The sequence below is a fragment of the Dama dama genome, chromosome 15 (assembly GCF_033118175.1).
Source record: "Dama dama isolate Ldn47 chromosome 15, ASM3311817v1, whole genome shotgun sequence".
NCBI classification, from domain to species: domain Eukaryota; kingdom Metazoa; phylum Chordata; class Mammalia; order Artiodactyla; family Cervidae; genus Dama; species Dama dama.
The window spans coordinates 13,037,277-13,059,163 of record NC_083695.1 but is presented as its reverse complement, the minus strand read 5'-3'; the positions used below and the strand labels follow the sequence as shown (position 1 = coordinate 13,059,163).

At 46.7% G+C, this 21,887-nt stretch overlaps 1 protein-coding gene across 3 annotated transcripts in view; it reads left to right on the top strand.

Annotated features, from left to right (window-relative positions):
• Positions 1–21,887, top strand: part of DISC1 (DISC1 scaffold protein) — a 388,287-nt gene that overhangs the window by 289,030 nt on the left and 77,370 nt on the right. For all 3 annotated transcript variants that reach the window (XM_061161490.1, XM_061161488.1, XM_061161489.1), the window contains one exon: positions 19,246–19,306. In XM_061161490.1, the coding sequence (XP_061017473.1) occupies positions 19,246–19,306 (61 nt within the window). The remainder of the gene's footprint in view (positions 1–19,245; positions 19,307–21,887) is intronic.

Here is a 21,887-nt window from a genome sequence, read left to right as displayed (position 1 = left end):
TAAAAATGGCCCACATTAAAAAAAAAACTCTGAAAAAAAGAAAATACCCCCAAATGAAAAACTAATTCCCTGTTAAAAGTTTAATGGGATCTTGAGGTGATAACAGGGCCATCTGGTGTTGTCTGTAAAATGAAAAAACTCAGCTGTGACTTTCTATTTTTTCTTTTTCATTTTGGTCAAAGGGTCACCATCCAACTCACATATTTATAACATGACCCCATGATAAGGAGAAGCTGCTTGCTTATCTCTGGGTCCGATGATAGAAAGAGTATCAGGAAAAAGACGCTGCAGTCCCTCAACCACATGGAGACGCGTGAGGAAAATGACACTTTAATCTGTGGTGAAGCAGATTCTGTCTTCCATTAAACCTGCAGCCCTACTTTATTACAGAGTGGGGCCAGTTATGGATGACTCACTGGGAAAGTGCATTTTATGATCTTGTCAGAAGAAATGGTTTCACTGGGATCATTTTAAGTCAATGATTTTATACCTACCTCCTCCTAAATATCTAGGACATTAACTTATTAACCATTCTAGAGTCAAAGCAAATGCATTTTAAATACCTAAAACAAATACCAGGAAACCATGGGGATTGGAGAATAGATTTTCTGTCGGCATTTAGTGTTTTCCCGTATCAAGGGATCAATCTCAGTGGATTTAGTAAGAAAGGGCTCCATCCTCTCCCTGCCCCCCTGCACATGGAGCTTTCATTTTGTTCCACGGGAGGGAGAGTGAGCGTGTGGGATGGAAGTCAGGCTGATTCTTTCAAAACCAGGCTCATGTCTCTTTGACGAGGTCCTGGCACCCAGCCCGTGTGAAGCCGTGTCCCCTCCCTGCAGCTCTGCTGGCCGATCCTGGGTGGGTCTGGGGGACGTGACAGCCTGGTAGGAAGCGATGTGGAAGAGTGATTTCTGAATGTGAGTGTGTGTGTGTGGGCAGTTGCAGATCACCTTCTATTGTAAACCCAGGCGATCCTTTCTAGCTCTCTTGCCACTGTTTAACCCTGCTGACACTTGGAGACGTTTTATCTTTCATTTGCTTTTCTCTAGACCCTGCCCTTCTGGGGATCCTGCTACTTCTCTGATTACTCCATCTCTGTCATCTTTGCCAGCTCCTCCTTCTCTGCTCATCATTTTAAGGTGGTGTTCCTTTTGAGATTCTGTCCCCAGCCACTTTTTCTTGCCATGCTACATGGCTGACACGTTAGGTGAATAATGGCCCTCAAATAGCCATGCCCCGGTCCCCAGAATCTATGACTAGGTGATGTTACAAAGAGCTCTGCAGTTATGACTGAGGTTGAGGATCTTGAGGCGGGAGAACATCCTGGGTTATAAAGAGCCCAATCTAATCATAAGAGCTTTGGAGAACAGAGGACTTTCTAGGCTGGAAGCAAAGGAGAGATGAGGCAGAAGGAGGGTTGGAGAGATCTGAGTTGGGAAATGACTTGACATGGGGTTGCTGGCTTTGAAGATGGAAGGAGGGAGCTCTGGGCCAAGGGATGTGGGCAGCTTCTAGAAGCAGCCCACTCCCAGCTGGGTCCCTATTCTCCACTTTGTGAATTCCTTCCCCTCATGACGACCTTTCATGGGTCAGCTCCACTTGGCTATCTCAAGGTCATGTCCAAGTCTACCTGTTAGAAAGTGAGCTCATCTTCTGTCCTCCCAAATCTTTCTTTTCTGGTGATTCCCATGGCCGTCAGGCTCGCCCTTTCCTCTCATTTTACTTCTCAGGTAGTCTCACTTCTGCTGGGTGTTTGCTGAATTATCACCATCTCAAGCTCTCTTCTGACCACCCTATTTACAATGGCTGCCCTCAATACACATATGGTCCATTTTCACTTACCAGCAGCTGGTATATTATACCTACTTCTTGGCTTCTGTCTCTCCCCACTTGGAATGTAAGTTCCATGTCTGTTCTATTTTATTCATTCTATTTAAGCAATAACCCAATAGTTCGAAAATAGCAGGTACTACCTTAAACATTTTTATAAATACCCACTGATTTCTCACCCTTCTGTGGTGTTTATAGCTCCTCTGATAGTTCCCAGTACAGAGTGGCTGCTGGGTGTGCAGTAGTTGAGTGAATGAATTCAACCCAACACAAAATCCTGTCAGTTCTGTTTCCTTAATAGTTCTGATATCAACCTGCCTTTATTCACCCACAGGCACTTTCTGATTCCAGGCCTCCGTCATCACAGTAGCAGTGTTCTGCTGATCCGGCTGTGTCTCATCTCATCCCCTTACAATCCATTCTGTACACTGCAGAGAAATTAATGGACTAGGAGACCAGGTCTATGATGCTTTCTGGTAGACCTTTGCATCCCCCTTCTTTTTTTAAATTTTTTTTTTTTTGACCACACTGTGCAGCATGTGGTATCTTAGTTCCCCAACCAGGGATTTGAACCCATGCCCCCTGCATTGGGAGCTTGGAGTCTTAACCGCTGGACCACCAAAGAAGTCCCTGAATGGCCCATCTTGCCATGTTTTCTCCATCTTTGATTCTCACCCTCCCCTCCTTCCTTACACTTTAATCATCTGTGGTCTCAGCTTCCGGTTTCCCAAATATGCACTTTCTCTCCTTACTTCCAGGTCTTTGATATGGCTTCTTGCCCCCTTCCCTCTTGCTGTCTGTCCTGCTCCCTGCTCATCCCTCCTGTTTCTCCCTGGCTGTTCCCCTCCCCGTGATGCCTCCGGGGCCTCCATCCGTCTCCACCACGGGAGGTGCCTGCCTTCTTCTCACCAGCTAGCCCATCCCGGCCTCTGCCAGCGTGCTGTAAAAACCCCTTTACCCGGGCGATACCCTTGTGAGTTCACAAGGTTCTTGAGGCACTGGGCTGCCGAGCGGGGTCTCCTTCAGCACCTCACACCCCAGCTGGCGCCTAGCAGGGGCTCAGGAAGGACCCGCGGGCCTGTGACTTGGCTTCTTGGGGCCGGGTGAGCCCAGGCCAGGCGCTCTCGCCAGCCAAAGGGCCACTTGTTCTGCCAGGATTGATTTACAGGCGCAATTATATGTGTAAATGCATTTTCTCTGTTCTGCCTTAGGACCCAATTTTTGAAAATTAGATTTTAAATGTCCCATCCTCCTCACTCGAATCTTCTGCTGCTAGACAGTCAGCGCATAATTTAAAATGAAAGGCATAGAAAATTGGACTCATTTAGTTTACTCTACTTGAAACCCATGTTAGGCTATTTTTAAATGCTCATGGATCGTGTGCTCTTCAGGGTGCAGGAGAGGGAGCAGAGAGGGCAACGGAAGCTGCTGGAGACGTTACTGCACTCTGTTGTAATACCTTCAGTTTTCACACTAGCATTACCTCAAATACAACGTCCAGAGTCAAAGCCTGAAAATCAGAGTCAGCCTCAACACGTGCTGCATTTGTGTTCTCCACTGTGATGAGGGGCTGTGGCCAGCTTGCCCCTGAGTTCTGGGGGGCGAGTACTGACCTTCTGTCTTCTGCTTACAAGCCCATGTGGCCCCTGTCTGTCCTGTGCCCCCTGCAGACAGAGGATGGGAGCAGATGAAGATGCAGGTGTTTGCAGGGGCTGCCAGCCCCCCACTTACAAACAGTGCTCTCATAGCTGTCCCTGTAAGCAGATGGGGGGTTCTCTTCACTCACAGCCCTGAGTCCCTGCTCTTGGATTAGGAGTTGGTGCCAAATCTTCTGATTTCACATCAGTGTCTACCTGGAGACGCTCTGCTCATCTGGGTGTGAGTTTGAGGCTTCTTGCAGGTGGGTGGTGCTGCGTGTTGACCCTGAAGCTGACTGTGTGAGGCACCAATGTCTCCGAAAGCCAGTCACACGACCAGCTTTCCAGGGATGCCGAATGCCCAGTGCCCGTGCTCATGATGAGGCTGTGTTCACATGTGCTTTATAGAGCGGGATGGGGCCCAGCACTGAGGCAGCCAGGACCGTGACATCAGACACCCCGTGTAACAGAGGGCCACACAGACTAACCAACCAGCACGCGCTGAGAACCACCTGGGGGGCTGGCCTCCTGCAACTTGAGTTCTAATGGGAGGGAGAGAAAAGTAAAAGCAGAAAACAGCATGCGTGCTAAGTCGCCTCAGTCGTGTCTGACGCTCTGTGATCCCATGGACTGTATGTAGCCCGCCAGGCTCCTCTGTCCGTGGGGTCTTCCGGGCGAGAATACTGGAGTGGATTGCCATGCTCTCTGCCAGGGGATCTTCCTGACCCAGGGGTTGAACCCACGTCTCTTATGTCTCCTGCATTGACAGGTGAGTTCTTTACCACTGGCACCATCTGGGAAGCCCGTGTAAATGAACCCATAAATAAAATAATTACGAGATACTCTAAGACCTCCAGAGGCAACAGAAAGAGGATCAGAAAGAAAATAACTGAATGACAAACCGTCAGTGGCTCCAGGGGAAGCGCCCTCTAAGGAGGTGACATTTAAGCTGAAGCTTAAAGGATAAGAAAACCACCCCTGCAGGGGGTGCAGGGAGGAGCCTGCCAGGCAAGGATGGGGAAGAACCTGGTATGTCAGTGAGGCCAGACGTGGGTAGAGGGGATGGGGGACGAGATGCAGAAGGGGAGACCTACAGGCATCGTGGAGGGTTTGGGTATTGTTCCAAGGTCAAAGGGAAGCCAATGCAGCGTGTTAAGCAGCTTTTTGTGCGCTCTCTCTCCAATGAGAAGAACCCATGTGAGGAGTGGGAGTCGGGGTCCAGCAAAATGGCCTGGAGGAGGGAGAACTCGTGGTCTCCAACTGAGTTCTGCATTCAGCCTTCTCTGCCTCCCAGCTCTGCTGCTGGGAGGAAACGGAAAATGCAGTAGGCAGATGTGACAAACCTTGGTTCAGAGTGTCTTGTTGGGGCCACAGAAGCCCAGCCACGGTGGGCATTCCCAGCCCCCAGCTCACTACCCCTATGTTAAGCCCCCAGTACTGCCTTCTTGCATCCCAGATGCTGCCTCCAGGAAGGTACCAGCTGGATGTCTCATAACACGTTCTTGCTGGGCTCTGATAGATCAAGGATTAAGTTCCCTGTCGGCTGTCTTGATAAGGCTGAAATCCAGCTCTTTCACAATGTCGTGTTTCTAGCTGATAAGGCCTGTCTCTTTCTTCCCCCTTGTCCATTATAGAATTAACTGCAAAAGTTGGTGAGAGCAGGCTCATCACTAATACACATGGGGCTGGGGGCAGAGATACAGCACGCGGCGTGCAGACTGTAGATCTGGATATTTGAAGTTGTGAATCAGACTAGTCAGTGGCTAAATACAGCATGTTCTACTGTCTTAAGCTGAGCTTTAAAATGTAGGTTTTATTATTACTCACACGTGGTGAGGCCAGTAGCTCAGATCACTGCCATTGAAAAGACAGTTTGTTACTCACAGCTCCCAAGAGGAGCAACAGTCAAGCTATGCAGAGTCCCAGGAGAAGCACCAGGGTGGTCAGGAGGAGGCAGAGAGAGGGGGGACTTGGGCAAGGGGGCTTTACTGAGGTTTCTGGGGGGAGGAACAGGTGAGGCATGGTCTGTAGAGCAGGACAGGCCAGTCTGAACCAATTCAAGGCTCTGGGGTGTAGGGGCTGTCCCTGGCTGTCTGGTACCTGGCCTTGGGTGGTCAGGGTCGGTGCGGGGTGGAGAGAGCTTACAGAGGAGGTGGCTGGGATGTGGGCTGTGAGATGGTTGGTTTGCCTGTGAAAGGCTTGCTCTCAGCTGAGTTATTTTCTCTGTCTAGGCACTGGCCAGCCCTGGGAGGGGCAGTTCTTCCAGGATCAGGAAGAACCAGATGTCAATGCATCCTAAAATAAAGAAAGTGAAAAATGTGATTAACAGACCTGACAAATGTAACTCTTTAACGGCTAGGAGACCAGGTAGGAGAGATGTGGGTTTAGTCCCTGGGTTGGAAAGATCCCCTGGAAAAAGGAAATGGCAACCTACTCCAGTATTCTTGCCTGGAAAATTCCATGAACAGGAGAACCTGGTAGGCTACAGTCCAAGGGCTCGCAAAGAGATGGACATGGCTGAAGTGCACACACACACGTGCGCATGGGAGGGGCAGACCTTCCAGGGTCAGGAAGACCCCACTGTCAGAGCATCCTGAAATAAAGAAAATGAAAAATAGGATTAATGCCCTTGACAAATATAACTCTTTAACGGGTAGGAGACCAGGGATTTAGAATTCTTGGATCCCTTGGGTTCTGTGCTGGAAAGTAGAGGTGAGAGAGAGACCCGGCCACAGCCCCTGGCCTCCCCATCTTTGCCCGTCTCTATCATCTGTCACCACAGGCACCTCCCATACGAGCGTTGGACAGCCAGCTTGCATGTCCTAGCTCTGGCCACTCCTCTGTGGTGAGGCTCTCATGCACCACCCTGACCCCCTTCTGGAAGGAGAGGGGGCTTCCTCTGGACTCTGGGCATACTGTGGGCACAGGGCCTTCTTGTACTCGTCGTAATGCAGTCTTGGATTCAAGAACTTGGGAGGATGAGTTGCTTCAGGGCAGAAGCAAGGGACTCCATCCAGGCTGGTTTCCTGTAAGATTTTATATTACAGGAATATAATATATATTATAATATGTCATTTATTATTCTAATTATTATTGTAATGCTTGGTCCTTCCACACCTGGCTTGCGTTTGTCCTAATGAAACAGGTATGCAAAGATTCGTATCTTTCCTCTGTTAATTTTGTAAACCTATTTGTTTTATCACCCATGCATAGTCTGAGCGTTGAAGGAAAGGACAGGCATGTTGGTTTGGTGTTTGGCTTCTGACAAGATTTGGTCCATAAGCAAGAAGTGCCCAGTAGGTGTGGACTGGTCGTGGGGCGGCATGGTATTGATGCACGGACCTGGATGTGGGCACCGTGTGTGTGTGTGCGTTCAGGGTGGAACCTCAGAGCCAACTGAAGACCCACTTCTTCTGTAAAAGGCTTGAGAAAATAAGGCAATGAAAAAAGTGTAGTTTTTCCAAAGTGCATGTATTAATCGAAGATTTACTAGGATAACCATTGCATTTCACCATGACTTAGAGTCTCCATCTGGTCTTCTGAGGGGTGACTTGTTGAGGTGTCTGATCTCGTGGGGAGAGGCAGGGTACGGTGGACTGAACCCCAGGGCTGAGTTGGCTGTGCTCCTGCCTGGGAGGTGAGTGACATGCCCTGATTGGACAGGCACACTCCTCGCCCAGAACCTCCTGTGGAACCAGACTCCAGGTTTTCCACCTCAGGTGTAGTGCTGGTCCCTGTCTGGCCTTTATTTAGGAAATAAAAAGCCAGTTCACGTTTGGACTTTGTCACAGCCTGTCAGAGCTTCCCAGGTGGTGCTAGTGGTAAAGAACCCGCCTGCCAATGCAAGAGGCATAAGAGATGTGGGTTAGATCCCTGGGTGAGGAAGATCCCCTGGAGGAGTGCATGGCAACCCACTCCAGTACTCTTGTCTGGAGATTCCCACGGACAGAGGAGCCTGGCAGGCTACAGTCCATAGGGATGCAAAGAGTCAGACATAACTGACTTAACACGTGCACACACACACAGCCTGTGAGAGGTTGGGGACATCTGTGTGGCCCACACGAAAGGGTGGGTTTGCACTGTTCGGGTGCCGGGCAGGCCAGCGCCTGGAGCAGAGATGAGCAGGATGCCAATGGTCTGTGATATGGGTGGCTTTGTGGATGGATTAGTGCCTAAGATGGGGCCTTTGAAATCATCCTCTTTATTTCATTCCTATCACAGCCCCCTCTCTTCTCCCATATTTTTTGCTTTGTCCTTCTCGGCTCCAGGTAGCCTGCATGGCCCCCTCCCTCCTTCTCAGGCTGGGCTGCATTTGTGTGTCCTCCACCCTCCAGTCAGGCTTCCTAGGTGGCAGCGGGAAAGAATCTGCCTGCCAATGCAGGAGACACAGGAGATGCAGATTTGATCCCTGGGTCGGGAAGATCCTCTGGAGGAGGGCATGGCAACCCACTCCAGTATCCTTGCAGGGAGAATCCCATGGACAGAGGAGCTACAGTCCATGGGGTTGCAAGGAGTGGGATATGACTGAGCGACTAACACTTTTGTTTCTTTTTTCATCTTCTATTAATACATGTACTTTGGAAAAACTCTATCTAGGGTTTTTTCGCTGCCTTATTTTCTCAAACCTTTTACAGAAGAAGTTGGCTCTCAGCCAGCTCTGAGCTTCCACCCCTAACACACACACACAGGGTGCACACATCCGGGTCTGTGTCTCCACCCCACGGACGAGCACGCACGCATGCACCACTCTCCAGTAATTCACTGTTCGATGACCTCAGCTGCTCAGCATCCTGAGAATCTGTTCTGACTTCTATTTTATCAGGCTGTCGATTCCTTGAGAATATTCATGTGTCTTCCTAATGGTGGCTTCCCCTGTGACCAGCACAGCATTGCCCCCTGGGGGAAGGGGCATGAGGCACTAGGCACCTTTTCTGAGCCCAGGATTGTACCGGGCTCTAAGGGTTCAAAGGACAAAGCATCCATAGCTCTAGCATGAGAGCTGGGCATGCCCAAAGTGACCTCGGTGTCTCTAGGATGGTTGTAAAGGATGGCAGGACCCCAGAGAGGGATGGCCTGCATGGCCCACTCTCTCCTTCTCTCCTGCCCTGAAGAGGGGCTTCAGGGCAGAGAGCAAGGACACCCTTGGTGGCAGAGAGCAGAAACGTTTGTGGAGGGTGTTCCAGGCAAAGGGGACAGCAGGAGAGTCTATACTAGCCCCGATCTGCCCCTGGAGGCTGCGGGGCAGGGGTGGGGCCTGGGGAGCTGTGAGGACTCCCCCCCCCCCCACCCCGCTGACCTCTTGAGTGTCACCTCCGTCCTCCTGCTCTGACCGAAGCCTGGCTGCGATGGTGGCTGCAGCCCTCCGTCTTCAGCATCAGCCGGGGGAGGCAAGGGCCTCTTCACTTAACTCGGTTTGGAAACGCTGGCGTAGGAGCCTGATGGCCCCTCAGTGGAGGGCGGACTCTGCTGAGAGAGTGGTGGGGGCTGGGACCTGCTGGCAGGAGGCTAGGTTGCTGATGAAATTGATGAAAGTGTTCGTCACTCAGCTGTGTCCCACTCTTTGAGACCCCAAGGACTGTAGCCCACCAGGCTCCTCTGTCCATGGCATTCTCCAGGCAAGACTGCTGGAGTGGGTTGCCATTTCCACCTCCCGGGGGTCTTCCAGACCCAGGGTCTCCTGCATTGTAGGTGGATTCTTTGCCATCTGTGCCACCAGGGAAGATTGATGATTATTCGATTTCAAAGAGAAAGGTCTTGTGCAGGGAGACCCTCTCCCCGAGGAGGTGGTCATGGGTGTGATAGTCCACGGGGCTGTAAGCACAGGAGTTGATGTTAAAATCTTGCCCTCCCCCTCCCTGTCACCACACTGCCAAAATCTGGGTGCAAGTTACTTCCCAAGACGGTGCAGTGGGGTACCTCCAACACAGATACACCATGTAGCTGGGGATCTTATCAGCTTCACACGGGTCAGTCCTTGCCCTGGACAATGTTCTGAGTTTTCCAGCCAGCATTCTGGGGTCTCTTTTCCAAGGGCTATAGCTTAGACAGACCCTCAGTCCTAGGATGCTTCTGTGGTCAAATGGAGAGAGTCCAGTTTCCAACCTTTAACAGATGTTAAGCCTCAGCTCTAGAGGGAAAAGTAAATATTTTCTGTGAAATACAGAAGTCCTTCAGTGAAGTTCATAAGGTATGTTCCATAATAAATGAGCAGCAGTATTGCGTATTTGAAAAAAACGTAGACTCTGGAATTAAGCCGAGTGAAATTTTATTTTTATTTACGTTTAAATGAATTTTCTTCAGGCTCAGTCTCCTTACCCTCAAAAGGGATTTAGAGAGTTAATGTGAGAATTAAAGGCAATAATGCACAAAAGTGAAGCCCCACACCAGCATCTAGTGTGAGCTCACTCTCCTTAGCTTAAGAAGATCAAGGTGATAGATTGGGAGTCTGGGATTAACATATACATACACTACTATATATAAAATAGATAACCAGCAAGGACCTACTGTATAGCACAGGGAACTTGACTCAATATTCTGTAACCTAAATGGGAAAAGAATCTGAGAAAGAGTATATATGTAACTGAATTGGGCTTTCCTGGTGGCTCAGCGGTAAAGAATCCACCTACAATGCGGGAGCCACAGGAGACATGGGTTTGATCCCCGGGTTAGGAAGATCCCCTGGAGGAGGGCACGGCATCCCACTCCAGCATTCTTGCCTGGAGAATCCCATGGACAGAGGAGCGTAGAGGGCTACAGTTCATAAGGATCATAGGGAGTCGAACTGAAGTGACTTAGCACGCATAACTGAATCACTTTGCTACATACCTGAAACGAACACAATATTGTAAATCAACTATGTTCCAATATAAAATAAAAAATAAAATCAAGAAGAACAAGTGTGGATTTGGGCTTAAAAGTTTTTAACACTAATTGTTTAAGAATATAGTGTTCCACTTTAAAAACAAAGTCCCCAATTCTATTCCTTGTCTGCCTTTAGAAAAAAAATGAAGAGAACTAAATCCTGCGGGCGTCTGTGGGGTGTGTGCCATGTTTGAGGGAAGAAAGGAGAAAGAATCAGACTTGAGTGTATAGTCTTGAATGGACAGTCCCAGGCAAAACTAGTAAATAGACTTTTTAAGCAACTTACACAATATTGTCAATGGGTGTCCAGACCACAGCTCTTCCAAGGATATGCCCTAGGGAGGAAGAGAGCAAACCCAAGCCCTTCTGTCCACAGGGAGAGCTGGGGAGGCGGTGGGAGGGCTGGATTGTCAGGGGTATGTGAGTGGGGTGGCTGAAGTGGGGAGGCTGTGTGGAGCTGACAGTGTTGCATTTCTCTGTCTTGCTTTTCATGCTTGGTTTTCTTTTTGGCACTGAATAGTGCTGATTTATTAGGCCGTGTGCTTCAAGGGCACGGAGGGATTGCATGTAGGAGCAAGTCTGGACGGGGAAAGTGAGAATTACTGTATCAGATGATACCCAATTAACTGGTGACAAGCACAGCAGGTGAAATTGGAACCGGGGCTTTATCTGTTATGTAGAGTGAGTGCTTGCTGTATAGTTAACTGTCTTTAAACCTGGGGGAGCTTCCCTGCTCATTCTCTCCCCTTTCCTCCTGCCCAGGACCTCTTCCCATCTAAGCAGGCACAGTTTCTACTGACATGAGTATCCGGACTAAGTCCTTGTGATGCGCCCGGGGTTCAAGGGTGACAGGGCTTCTCCTGGGGCATCACACAGCGCTGGACTGTGGAGGCGGAAGCATACACATCAACACAGCTCAGAATAACTGCTTTTACTTTCTTCACGGACAACTGAATCATATTATGATGCTCCAGTTCTGAAAAGGCTTTCCCACTCTCTGCCTTTGAAGTTACCATAATAGCTTCACTCACATCGCCCAGAGGAGAAAATCTGGATGAAGCAGTTAATCTTTACATTCACTTCTGAGAGTGGCCAAGACAGGTGATGGAGGCTCAGAGCCTGTGCTTTCGGACCTTCGGACCTGCCTATCTCCCGTAGCCAGCTCGTGCGCTACACTGAGTGATCTACGTGTAGGCTCAGGGAAAAGTAATTCAGAATTATTGGGAAGATAAAGTGATATGGCATTAAATGCTTGATATTCTAAAACACAAATCTTATTTTATGTGCAACTAATGTTTTGGATTATGCACGCCTCCTCCGGCTTCAGCCAGTGTGGAAAATCCTTTAAGATCTCTACTCAGTCACTTCCACCCGGAGTCATGTTTACCCCTTCGGGCTGGGCTGAGTCTCCTTCCACAGTGCTCCCAGAGTGACAGATGCTTTACCTTTCTATCATTGGACTGAACTCATTGCTTTTATTAGCTATCTGTTTGTCTGACTGTCTTTAACTCCAGACCTGGTTTTCTCTAGGCTAAGGGCAGTGCCACGTTCAAGTCTGTAGCCGCAGTGCCTAACGCACAACCTGGCACGCAGTGGGCATTTCAGAAGTGTTAGATAGATTTAAGAATGAGAGTCAGATAGAACCCCAAAGGGAGGCCTGCTCTTTGTTAGCGTCTGTTAATTTGGTAGGACCCACATCTGATCACTTTTCTTCTCCCTGGAAGTCTGGTATCAACATCAGAGAAAATGAACAGCAGCAACTGAACGATGTCCTGCTCGTGAGACGTGAGTCCATTGCCCAATCAGTGATGGTGCTTCTTTGGTTCCAACCCTAGAGGATGTGCACGCCAACACAGCTCAGATAACTGCTTTTACTTTCTTCACAGACAACTGAATCATATTATGATGCTCCAGTTCCGAAAACTGATAGACCAGTCTGAGATCTAGGAAGGATTATATCCTATTTAACTTGGGCTCTGTCTCTTGAGAGTTCTATGTAAATGACCACCACACACAGTGATGGCAGAAAAATGCAGTGAAAAAAAATCTATAGAGGCAAATAAAATCTTGTAAAACCACATGAACATGACGTTGTGGGAGGAGTGACTCAACCTGAATATAAGACTTGGAAAATTAAGTAATCATTCATTAATCATTTTCTCATTGCAAACTACTTTGAGGGTTTCCCTTGTGGCTCAGTTGGTAAAGAATCCATCTGCAACGGAGATCTAGGTTCGAACCCCAGGTTGGGATGATCCCCTGGAGAAGGGAATGGCTACCCACTCCAGTATTCTTGCCTGAGAAATCCTATGGACAGAGGAGCCTGGAGGGTTGCCCAGTCCATGGGGTTGCAAAAGTTGGACATGACTTGGCGACTGCACCACCACCAACAACTACTTTGTCTATACTCCTTGGCCCATACTATATATATATATAATGTACACACATGCATATATATCACATATACATGTATATATACTAAATGTATATATGTGATATATGAGACGCACAATGGTAATACAATGGTAATGTATTTTATTCTGATGTATTAGCAGTATTCTTCCCCACATCTTTTGATGGCTGTGTTTTGTAATTGCTGCTGCTGCTGCTAAGTCACTTCAGTCATGTCCGACTCTGTGCGACCCCATCCCTGGGATTCTCCGGGCAAGAACACTGGAGTGGGTTGCCATTTCCTTCTCCAATGCATAAAAGTGAAAAGTGAAAGTGAAGTCGCTCAGTCATGTCTGACTCTTTGTGACCCCATGGACTGCAGCCTCCCAGGCTCCTCCGTCCATGGGATTTTCCAGGCAAGAGGACTGGAGTGGGTTGCAATTTCCTTCTCCAATAATGGCTACATCGTAGGTACTATTATTGTTTGGCATTTAGAAAAGGTTTTTTGTTTTGTTTTGTTTTTTTAAGTTTATTTAGGAGCTGAGTCTCCTTTTGTTTATTTTTTAAAGTTTATTTATTTTTTGGCTGTGCTGGCTCTTCAGTGCTGTGAAGGCTTTTCTCTAGTTGCGGTGAGTGGAGGCTACTCCCTAGTTCTGGTGCTCAGGCTTCTTATTGTGATGGCTTCTCTCGTGGAGCTCAGGCTCTAGGGAGCGGACTTTAGTAGTTGAGGTGCCTGGGCTCAGTAGTTACGGCTCGTGGGCTTAGTTGCTCCGAGGCTTGTGAGATCTTCCTGAACCAGGGGTTGAACCCAGGTCTCCTACATCGGCAGGCGGACTTTTTACCACCGAGTCACCAGGGAAGCCTCAGAACAGGTGAGGCTTGAACAGGACCTGACACATAGGAAGTGCTCAATACAGTGCTGACTACACTGATGTCATCGTCTTAGCATCAAATATTTTTGCATGTTGGGTTTCCATTGTGATAGTCAAGATCACTTTGGTATCAGCAGGGGTTCAGGATGGTATTTCCATCTTCAGTGTAAAATCTGAGATGTGTAATACCTCCAGTAACAGATTCTGCCAGATTTCATAGGCCACATCTTACCTATGAAGACAGTCCAACTGCACATCCATTTTTTCCTGTTGTTCCCTCCCTGGATTTTGGTTGGTGCTACTTCACTGGTGCTACTCCACTACTTCATCTCCGTGTGTGGTTTAATTACCCAAATAAACAGAAGTGCTTCCATTAACTCAAGCAGAAGAATGGCACTTCAGATGATCAGAAGTTTCTCAGAATTCTGAAATTCCTCCTCTGTCTTTCACATCTTCCTTCTGGAAGATTTCACTAATGAGAGTTCATCTTATCTAAATTTGTCCTTGAATAATGATCTTTGAAATCTGATGATTTATTTTTGTAAAATGAGATCATACCTCACTTGTTACTTACGTTATTTTAGAAAACGTCAATAAAATGGGTAACACTAAACTGATGAGATCCCTTTGCTTCTATTTTCAAATCTGAAGTCATATCATACTTATCTCAAGATGCTGTCCTTATTAACTGAGGTGGTGGGGCTGAAGCTCTTCAGAACCACTGCTTCATTCAATCTCATGGCAGGTGTTACTCATTTCCCATGACAAATCCTCCTGTCCTTCTATTACACAAACAAAGGATCTAATGCAATGAAACTCAGTTAGACCTTTTTCCACTAGACATTCTCCTGTCTTCTCCTGAAAAGGATATGCTGGTAGCTTGGTAGTTTTTTCATTAGACTCGTAGGGATATTTTTGGATCATCAGTTATGATGAAGACTTACAGAAAATGCTGCTATGCCCTCCAGGGAGTTGTCAGTGTTAGCATCTGACTCCACCTTGCTCTCTGGGCCCCTCGAGGCCATGTCTCTTTTATACTTAAACAGCACCTAAGCTAGTGTCATGCACGAAGTAGGACCCAAATTCCATTCCTGTAACACTGATTTGTATTTGTGCCATGAACTCTGATAAGTGTTTTTGCAGATTTTCTGTGTTTAATGATCAATTGGTTCTTGTTTAATTGGATTCATAAAACTATTTCATTCTGATATTTTGGCCTGATTCTGGATCTCAGATTCCCTTAGTATGTGGGGAGGAGGAAGTGTTCCTGTCTCTTCCCCATCAGGATGCCTGGTGACCCCTGGTCTCCTTTTTCCTTTGGTACTTAGCTTCCCTTGGTGCTGAAACCATTTACTTCAGGTTGGGACTTGAACCCATGTGGCAGGATTCAAACCCAGTCAAAACCCCGGTATTCTGAGATCACAGACCTGGTTTCAGGATCTAAGGAAGCTCAGGTTCTTTATGTCTCGTCACAGAAGAATTCAGTGAGAGACCGTGATAGGTAAGAAGTGGATTTATTCAGAGAAAAAAACACTCCACAGACAGAGCGCAGGCCATTGCAGGGGGTGAGTGTGGTGACCCTGAGATGTGATGTGGTTAGCCTTTAGGGGCTGAGGAATTTCATAGGCTAATGAGTCAGAGGATTATTCCAACTATTTTGGGGAAGGGGTGGAGATTTCCAGGAATTGAGCCATTGCCCACTTTTTGGTCTTTTGATAGTGCCTTGGAACTGTCCTGGTGCCTCTGGGTATGTCATTTAGCTTGATGATTGAGGATGACTTGTCTGCCATTTTGGACCCATTTGGTTCTAATTGGCTTATGTTATGTGCTTGGACTATATCATTCTTTCGAAAGTGCCCTGCTCCTTTCCATCCTGTTTCAGCATCATCTTTGGTTCTTGGGACCTTGTCTCACCACCATTACTGTTCTCTGTGTCCCTGCTCTAAGATGCCGGGGAAAGGAAGGAGGAAGAGGGAGAGTGAGAAGAAAAGATGGTCTCTGTTCCCAGTCAGTGTGTCTGCAGGCATCTTTTAGCAAGTTAAAAACCTAAACTCCCTGTCTGCAATCTGGCCCTTTCTGGAAAGTGGTGAGTCAACCCAGGAATGAGTGAGCAAGGCTGGCCTGGGAGATGAGTCAGGATCCAGCAAAGGCAATCAACACAACAGCCTCTGCAGATGGCAGCCTCTGGGCAAGTGGACAAGATGTTCCTGTGGGTCCAGCCAGTCACTAACTAGAGCTTCAAGTGCTGAGATGACTCAAGTATTTACTGTCTCATTTCGTAACAAAATCATTTATAGGGTGTACCTCTGGATTATTTTGAACTTGAGAACATGGCTTTCTTGTCCTCAAGGGAGGTGCTATGAATTTTTGTCCCTTGGATAAAAGGTGTTATCACAGTATAATCATAGTTATATGGAATCATCAGGATCTTCTTAAGTTACTCTCACTCCCAGTGTGCTGACATCTCTCCTCCTTGCTTCAGTTGCCAGGGTCTTCCAAGTGTCCATCTGTAGTTCAGACCTTCTCCAAGGCTCATATATCCAACTTCATACTTGACAGGCCAGCTGGATATCTAATAAACCTAAATTTATCATATCCAAAATTGAGCTCTTTTTAAAAAGTTTTTCAATTGCTTTGATTTTTTTCCGGCTTTACTGAGGTATAATTGACAACATGAGATATTTAAAGTGTACAATGTGGTGTCTGATATACATTGTGCAAGTATTTCCCCTTATCGAGTTAACACATCCATCACCTCACATATTTGCCTTTTTTGTTCTTTGATGAGAACACTTAAGTTCTACCTTCTTAGTAAATTTCAATCCAAAATTGACTCTTGCTTGTCTCCTTATATTGGTTCCACCTGAGATTTTTGCCCTGCGCTCCTGAAATAAAAACAGGGTTACCTTCAACCAAGATGGGAAGATCTCAGGTGAAACCAATGGTATGGACCTACCAGAAGCAGAAGATATTAAGAAGAGATGGCAGGAATACACAGAACTATACAAAAAAGATCTTCACAACCCAGATAATCACAATGGTGTGATCACTCGCCTAGAACCAAACATCCTGGAATGCGAAGTCAAGTGGGCCTTAGGAAGCATCACTACAAATAAAGCTAGTGGAGGTGATGGAATTCCAGTTGAACTATTTCAAATCCTAAAAGATGATGCTGTGAAAGTGCTGCACTTGATATACCAGCAAATTTGGAAAACTCTGCAGTGGGCACAGGACTGGAAAAGATCAGTTTTTATTCCAATCCCAAAGAAAGGCAATGCCAAAGAATACTCAAACTACCGCACAATTGTACTCATCTCACACGCTAGTAAAGTAATGCTCAAAATTCTCCAAGCCAGACTTCGGCAATACGTGAACTGAGAACCTCCAGATGTTCAAGCTGGGTTAAGAAAAGGCAGAGGAACCAGAGATCAAATTGCCAACATCCGTTGGCATTTGGGTTATAGAAAAAGCAAGAGAGTTCCATAATAACATCTACTTCTGCTTTATTGACTATGCCAAAGCCTGTGACTGTGGATCACAATAAACTGTGGAAAATTCTTCAAGAGTTGGGAATATCAGACCACCTGACCTGCCTCTTGAGAAACCTGTATGCAGGTCAGGAAGCAACAGTTAGAACTGGACATGGGACAACAGACTGGTTCCAAATAGGGAAAGGAGTACGTCAAGGCTGTATATTGTCACTCTGCTTATTTAACTTATATGCAGAGTACATCATGAGAAACAGTGGGCTGGATGAAGCACAAGCTGGGATCAAGATTGCCAGGAGAAATATCAATAACCTCAGATACTCAGATGAAACCACCCTTATGGCAGAAAGCAAAGAAGAACTAAAGAGCCTCTTGATGAAAGTGAAAGAGGAGAGTGAAAAAGTTGGCATAAAGCTCAACATTCAGAAGACTAAGATCATGGCATCCAGTCCCATCATTTCATGGCAAATAGATGGGGAAACAGCAGAAACAGTGACAGACTTTATTTTGGGGAACTCCAAAATCACTGTAGATGGTGATTGCAGCCATGAAATTAAAAGATGCTTGCTCCTTGGAAGAAAAGTTCTGACCAACCTAGACAGCATATTAAAAAGCAGAGACATTACTTTATCAACAAAGGTTCATCTAGTCAAAGCTATGGTTTTTCCAGTAGTCATGTATGGATGTGAGAGTTGGACTATAAAGAAAGCTGAGCGCCAAGGAATTGATGGTTTTGAACAGTGGTGTTGGAGAAGGCTCTTAAGAGTCCCTTGGACTGAAAGGAGATCCAACCAGTCCATCCTAAAGGAAATCAGTCCTGAATATTAATTGGAAGGACTGATGCTGAAGCTGAAACTCCAATATTTTGGCCACCTGATGCAAAGAGCTGACTCATTTGAAAAGACCGTGATGTTGGCAAAGATTGAAGGCGGGAGGAGAAAGGGATGACAGAGGATGAGATGATTGGATGTCATCACTGACTCAATGGACGTCAGTTTCAGTAAACTCTGGGAGTTGGTGATGGACATGGAGGCCTGGTGTGCTGCAGTTCATGGGGTCACAAAGAGTTGGACATGACTGAGCTACTGAACTGAACTGACTTAAGTTGTAGGTTGGGGCAGCACAAGTCAATAAAATAAGAGGCCAACTTAAACAATATATATTTCACTCTTGTGTTTCTGTTTTAGTTATTAGCTATTAGCAACTAATAAACCAGAAGTTTTGTTGTATTTCCATCTAAATATTTGGTGTCTTGATGAGGAATTTTAAGGTACTGTTTCCAGTTTCCAATACAGCCCCTGCACCTCAGTCTATCAGAGCTTTCCCCCAGTGTACCATATCTCCTTTACATTAGTAAAGTGCTTCTTTGGCCATTGAGCTTTGTGTGTGTGGTAGTTTCCCAGTGGTTCTGACTCTTTGTGAGCCCGTGGACTGTAGCCCACCAGGCTTCTCCATCCATGGGACTTCCTAGACAAGAATGCTGGAGTGGGTTGCCATTTCCTTCTCCAGGGGATCTTCCTCACCCAAGGTTAGACCTGGGTCTCCTGCATTGCAGGCAGATTCTTTACTGTGTGGGCTACCAGGGGAGCTTTCAGAGTAATCTGTTCCTTCAGCATTTGGTGTAATGAGGCGCTCACTGAGTTTATCTCTAGGAGAAGCTGACCTCACAGCTTGCGAGCTGAGCAGTTAAGGTCAACTTCTTGGCTGGATCCGATTTCTATCTGAGCTTTAATGAAAGGGTCTGCATGTTCAGCTGCCACTGGTGAAGTTCTCTGATTCATCCGTGAGATGGGATGTTCTTCTCTCTCTCATGCTCTTCCCCAAACTCTGCAACCAAGCACTTGGCACCACGTGGGCAATGGGCAGGGCACAGCGTACAAGGGGATCCACGCCAGACATGTAAAGAGCTGCCTTTGACAGCGCGTGGTGAAAGGCATCACACCTTTTCTCACGACTCCAGCTCCTGTGGCACCTGGAGGCCTCAGACCCTTTCCAGTGCATCCCTCCAGACAGCCCCTCCAATGGCTTCGAGTGTTTTCCAAACATAGGATGTTATCACTAGCTCCTCGACTGTGACCCTTTGGGTTTTGGCTTTTAGTTGAGCAGTTCTGGGTTTTGTTCAACCTTTGACTCCAGTTGCATTTATTTTGGATTTTTGTTTTGCAGAAACCAGTGTGAAGGTGAATACTATGAAGTACATGGAAATGCTTGAGGAGAAACTGCACAGGTAAGGATGGTGATTTCTTCATTGCAGACTCAATGATACATCTGGATTCTTCATTAGAACAGAATTTAGTGAAAGCAAAGAAAAAGGCTAGCCAATTCTGTCATAAATTAGCAAAGTAAAACACACACAAAAAGGAGTTCTTTGAACCCTGTAACAGAAGAATCAGGTGTCATACAAACATCTCCCAGCACTTTTTTCTTTTTATAAAATGTAAGTAGATTAAGATGTTGAAAAGTGTTTGAGGGAGATCACAAGAGAGTTTTCATGTTTCAGAAGAAGAAGAATCATCTTCCTTGGTATGTTAAATTCAGAATGTATGCTTCAGTCTGTCTTCCTGTTCTTTTAAATGTCTGAAGTGGGTGTAATGGATGTTGACCTGGCTTATATATGTTTTGGAACCATAGAAAAATGCACATCTTAGGTTCTGTTTTGAATCTTGAATCAAAACCAGCGTGAAAATTCTTGTGCCTTTTTTTCTTAACCCAATTAGGCATTCAGATTTGAGAAACATTAGGGATGCTGCAGCATGTCAAGATGTTTCTGGATTTTATGGATGTGTACTCATGAAAATAAACCCCAGCCACCAGGCTCTGTTCCTAATTAAGGAAGCATGTACAAAAATGTAATATGTGCTTTCTTCCCTGGGACTCATTTAGCTTTATGGAAAATGTTTTGCTACTATTTTGGAAATTGTTAAATAACTCTTTAAATAGGCTATGCCTTAAACCTTTGTCTGCCAGGGTAATGCCTTCGGCTAAAATACTGCTTCTCCCTTAAGAGATGTTAAGAGGAGCTGCCTTGCTGAGCGCTGCTCTGCACGGTGGATTCTAATGGGTGGAAAGCAGGTTCTTCCAGCCCCAGCGGTGGGGAGGAACCACGACAAAGGTCGTCAGTAGTGTGTGTGGGGTGAGGGGGCGTGCAGGTCAGAGGCGTCCTCTGAGAAGAGGCCTCGCCTCCTTAGAAAGCAGGTGCTCACTTGGCTCAGGTGGGATGCCTGGGATCCTCCTCCCCCACGTGTTCTGCTGGGGAAGGTTTCTGCACATCCCTTTTGATCTTAACTCTAGTTATCATGTTTTAGCCATGAACATCACACACACACCAGGTGTTCTGTTAGGTGACTGGGTGGTAGGTTGGGGTTGTGAGATGTGGGTATAGGTAGAGGGGTGTCCCTTTATTGATTTTTTATCGGAGGATAAGTGCTTTACGATGTTGTGTTGGTTTCTGCCATACAACAACGTGAATCATTCATAATTATGTGTATTCATTCCCTCCTTCTTGAGCCTCCCTCCCCATCCCATACCACCTCTCTTGGTCATCACAGAACGCCAGCCTCACCTTCCTGTGTTTTAGCGGTTTCCCACTAGTTATCTATTTTACACATGGTAGTATATATCTGTCCGTTCTGCTCTCTCAACGTGCCCTGTCCTCTCCTTCTCCTGCTGTATCCGCACATCCATTCTCTACGTCTGCACCTCAATTCCTTGTCTGCAAATAGATTCATCAGTACTGTTCTTCTAGATTCCAATGTATGTGTTAATATACTATATTTGTTTTTCTGACTTATTTCATTCTATATAACAGGGTCTAGGTTCATCTACCTCACTACAACTGACTCAAATTCATTTCTTTTTATGACTGAGTAATGTTCCATTATATATATGTACCACATCTTTTTTATCCATTCATCTGTCGATGGATATCTGGGTTGCTTCCATGTCCTGGCTATTGTAAATGATGCTGCAAGGCACCCCTTTAAATTGCAGCTCTATCACTTAGCAGTTGCCTAACCTCAGGTAAGCATTCACCTTCGGTTTCTTTATCTATAAAACTGATGGATGGGTAACTACTTTCCAGGTGTGTGCATTTTGTTGTTCGCTGTATATAAAGCACTCCTATGGTCAGCTGCCAACAAACTTTCGTTCCCTTTGCCTCCTGCTACTTTCTGATCTTCCTTGTCCTAATTGTCAAACTGGCTGAACGGTCATGCACAGCATGCATCCTTTCCCCTCCAGGCTGGGCCCCTCTGCTGCGTATGCGGTCAGGGAACGCCCCCTCGCCCAGCTGCTCGGGCTGTCCCACCTAGCACCTGTGCGGAGCCAGGACTTCCGCTCACTGCCCTTCCCTCTTCTCCCCCTTGGCGTCAATCAGTAGTCCTGCCACTTCAGCCCCTGTAGGGTCCTCTGGCCTGCCTGCATTCACCACACTAGTGTGGGTCTCCCTGAATGACGCTCGCAGCTACTGTTTACATTTTTTCTGTGTCCGTTGTTGCCCTTTCTACCCCATTCTCCAGGTGGTCTTCAGGGAGCATCTTAAAATGCAAGTCTGGTCCTTGTGTATCCCCATCCTCCTAAGAATCAAGGTTAAATGTCCCACCATGGCCCCTGCCTTTCTTCCATGTGGCCTCTGTGGGAGGTCGTCTAGTGTCAGCCGTCATCACTGGTCACCACCCACTCCTTGCCTACTGATTCTCTTGTGTCTCAATGCCCCTGTGGTGTTTTTCTAGAGAGAACGTAATTCAGAACGGAAAATGGTCAAGGGACATTGTTGAGGGAAGAATTAGGTTGAACCATGTGAAATTACT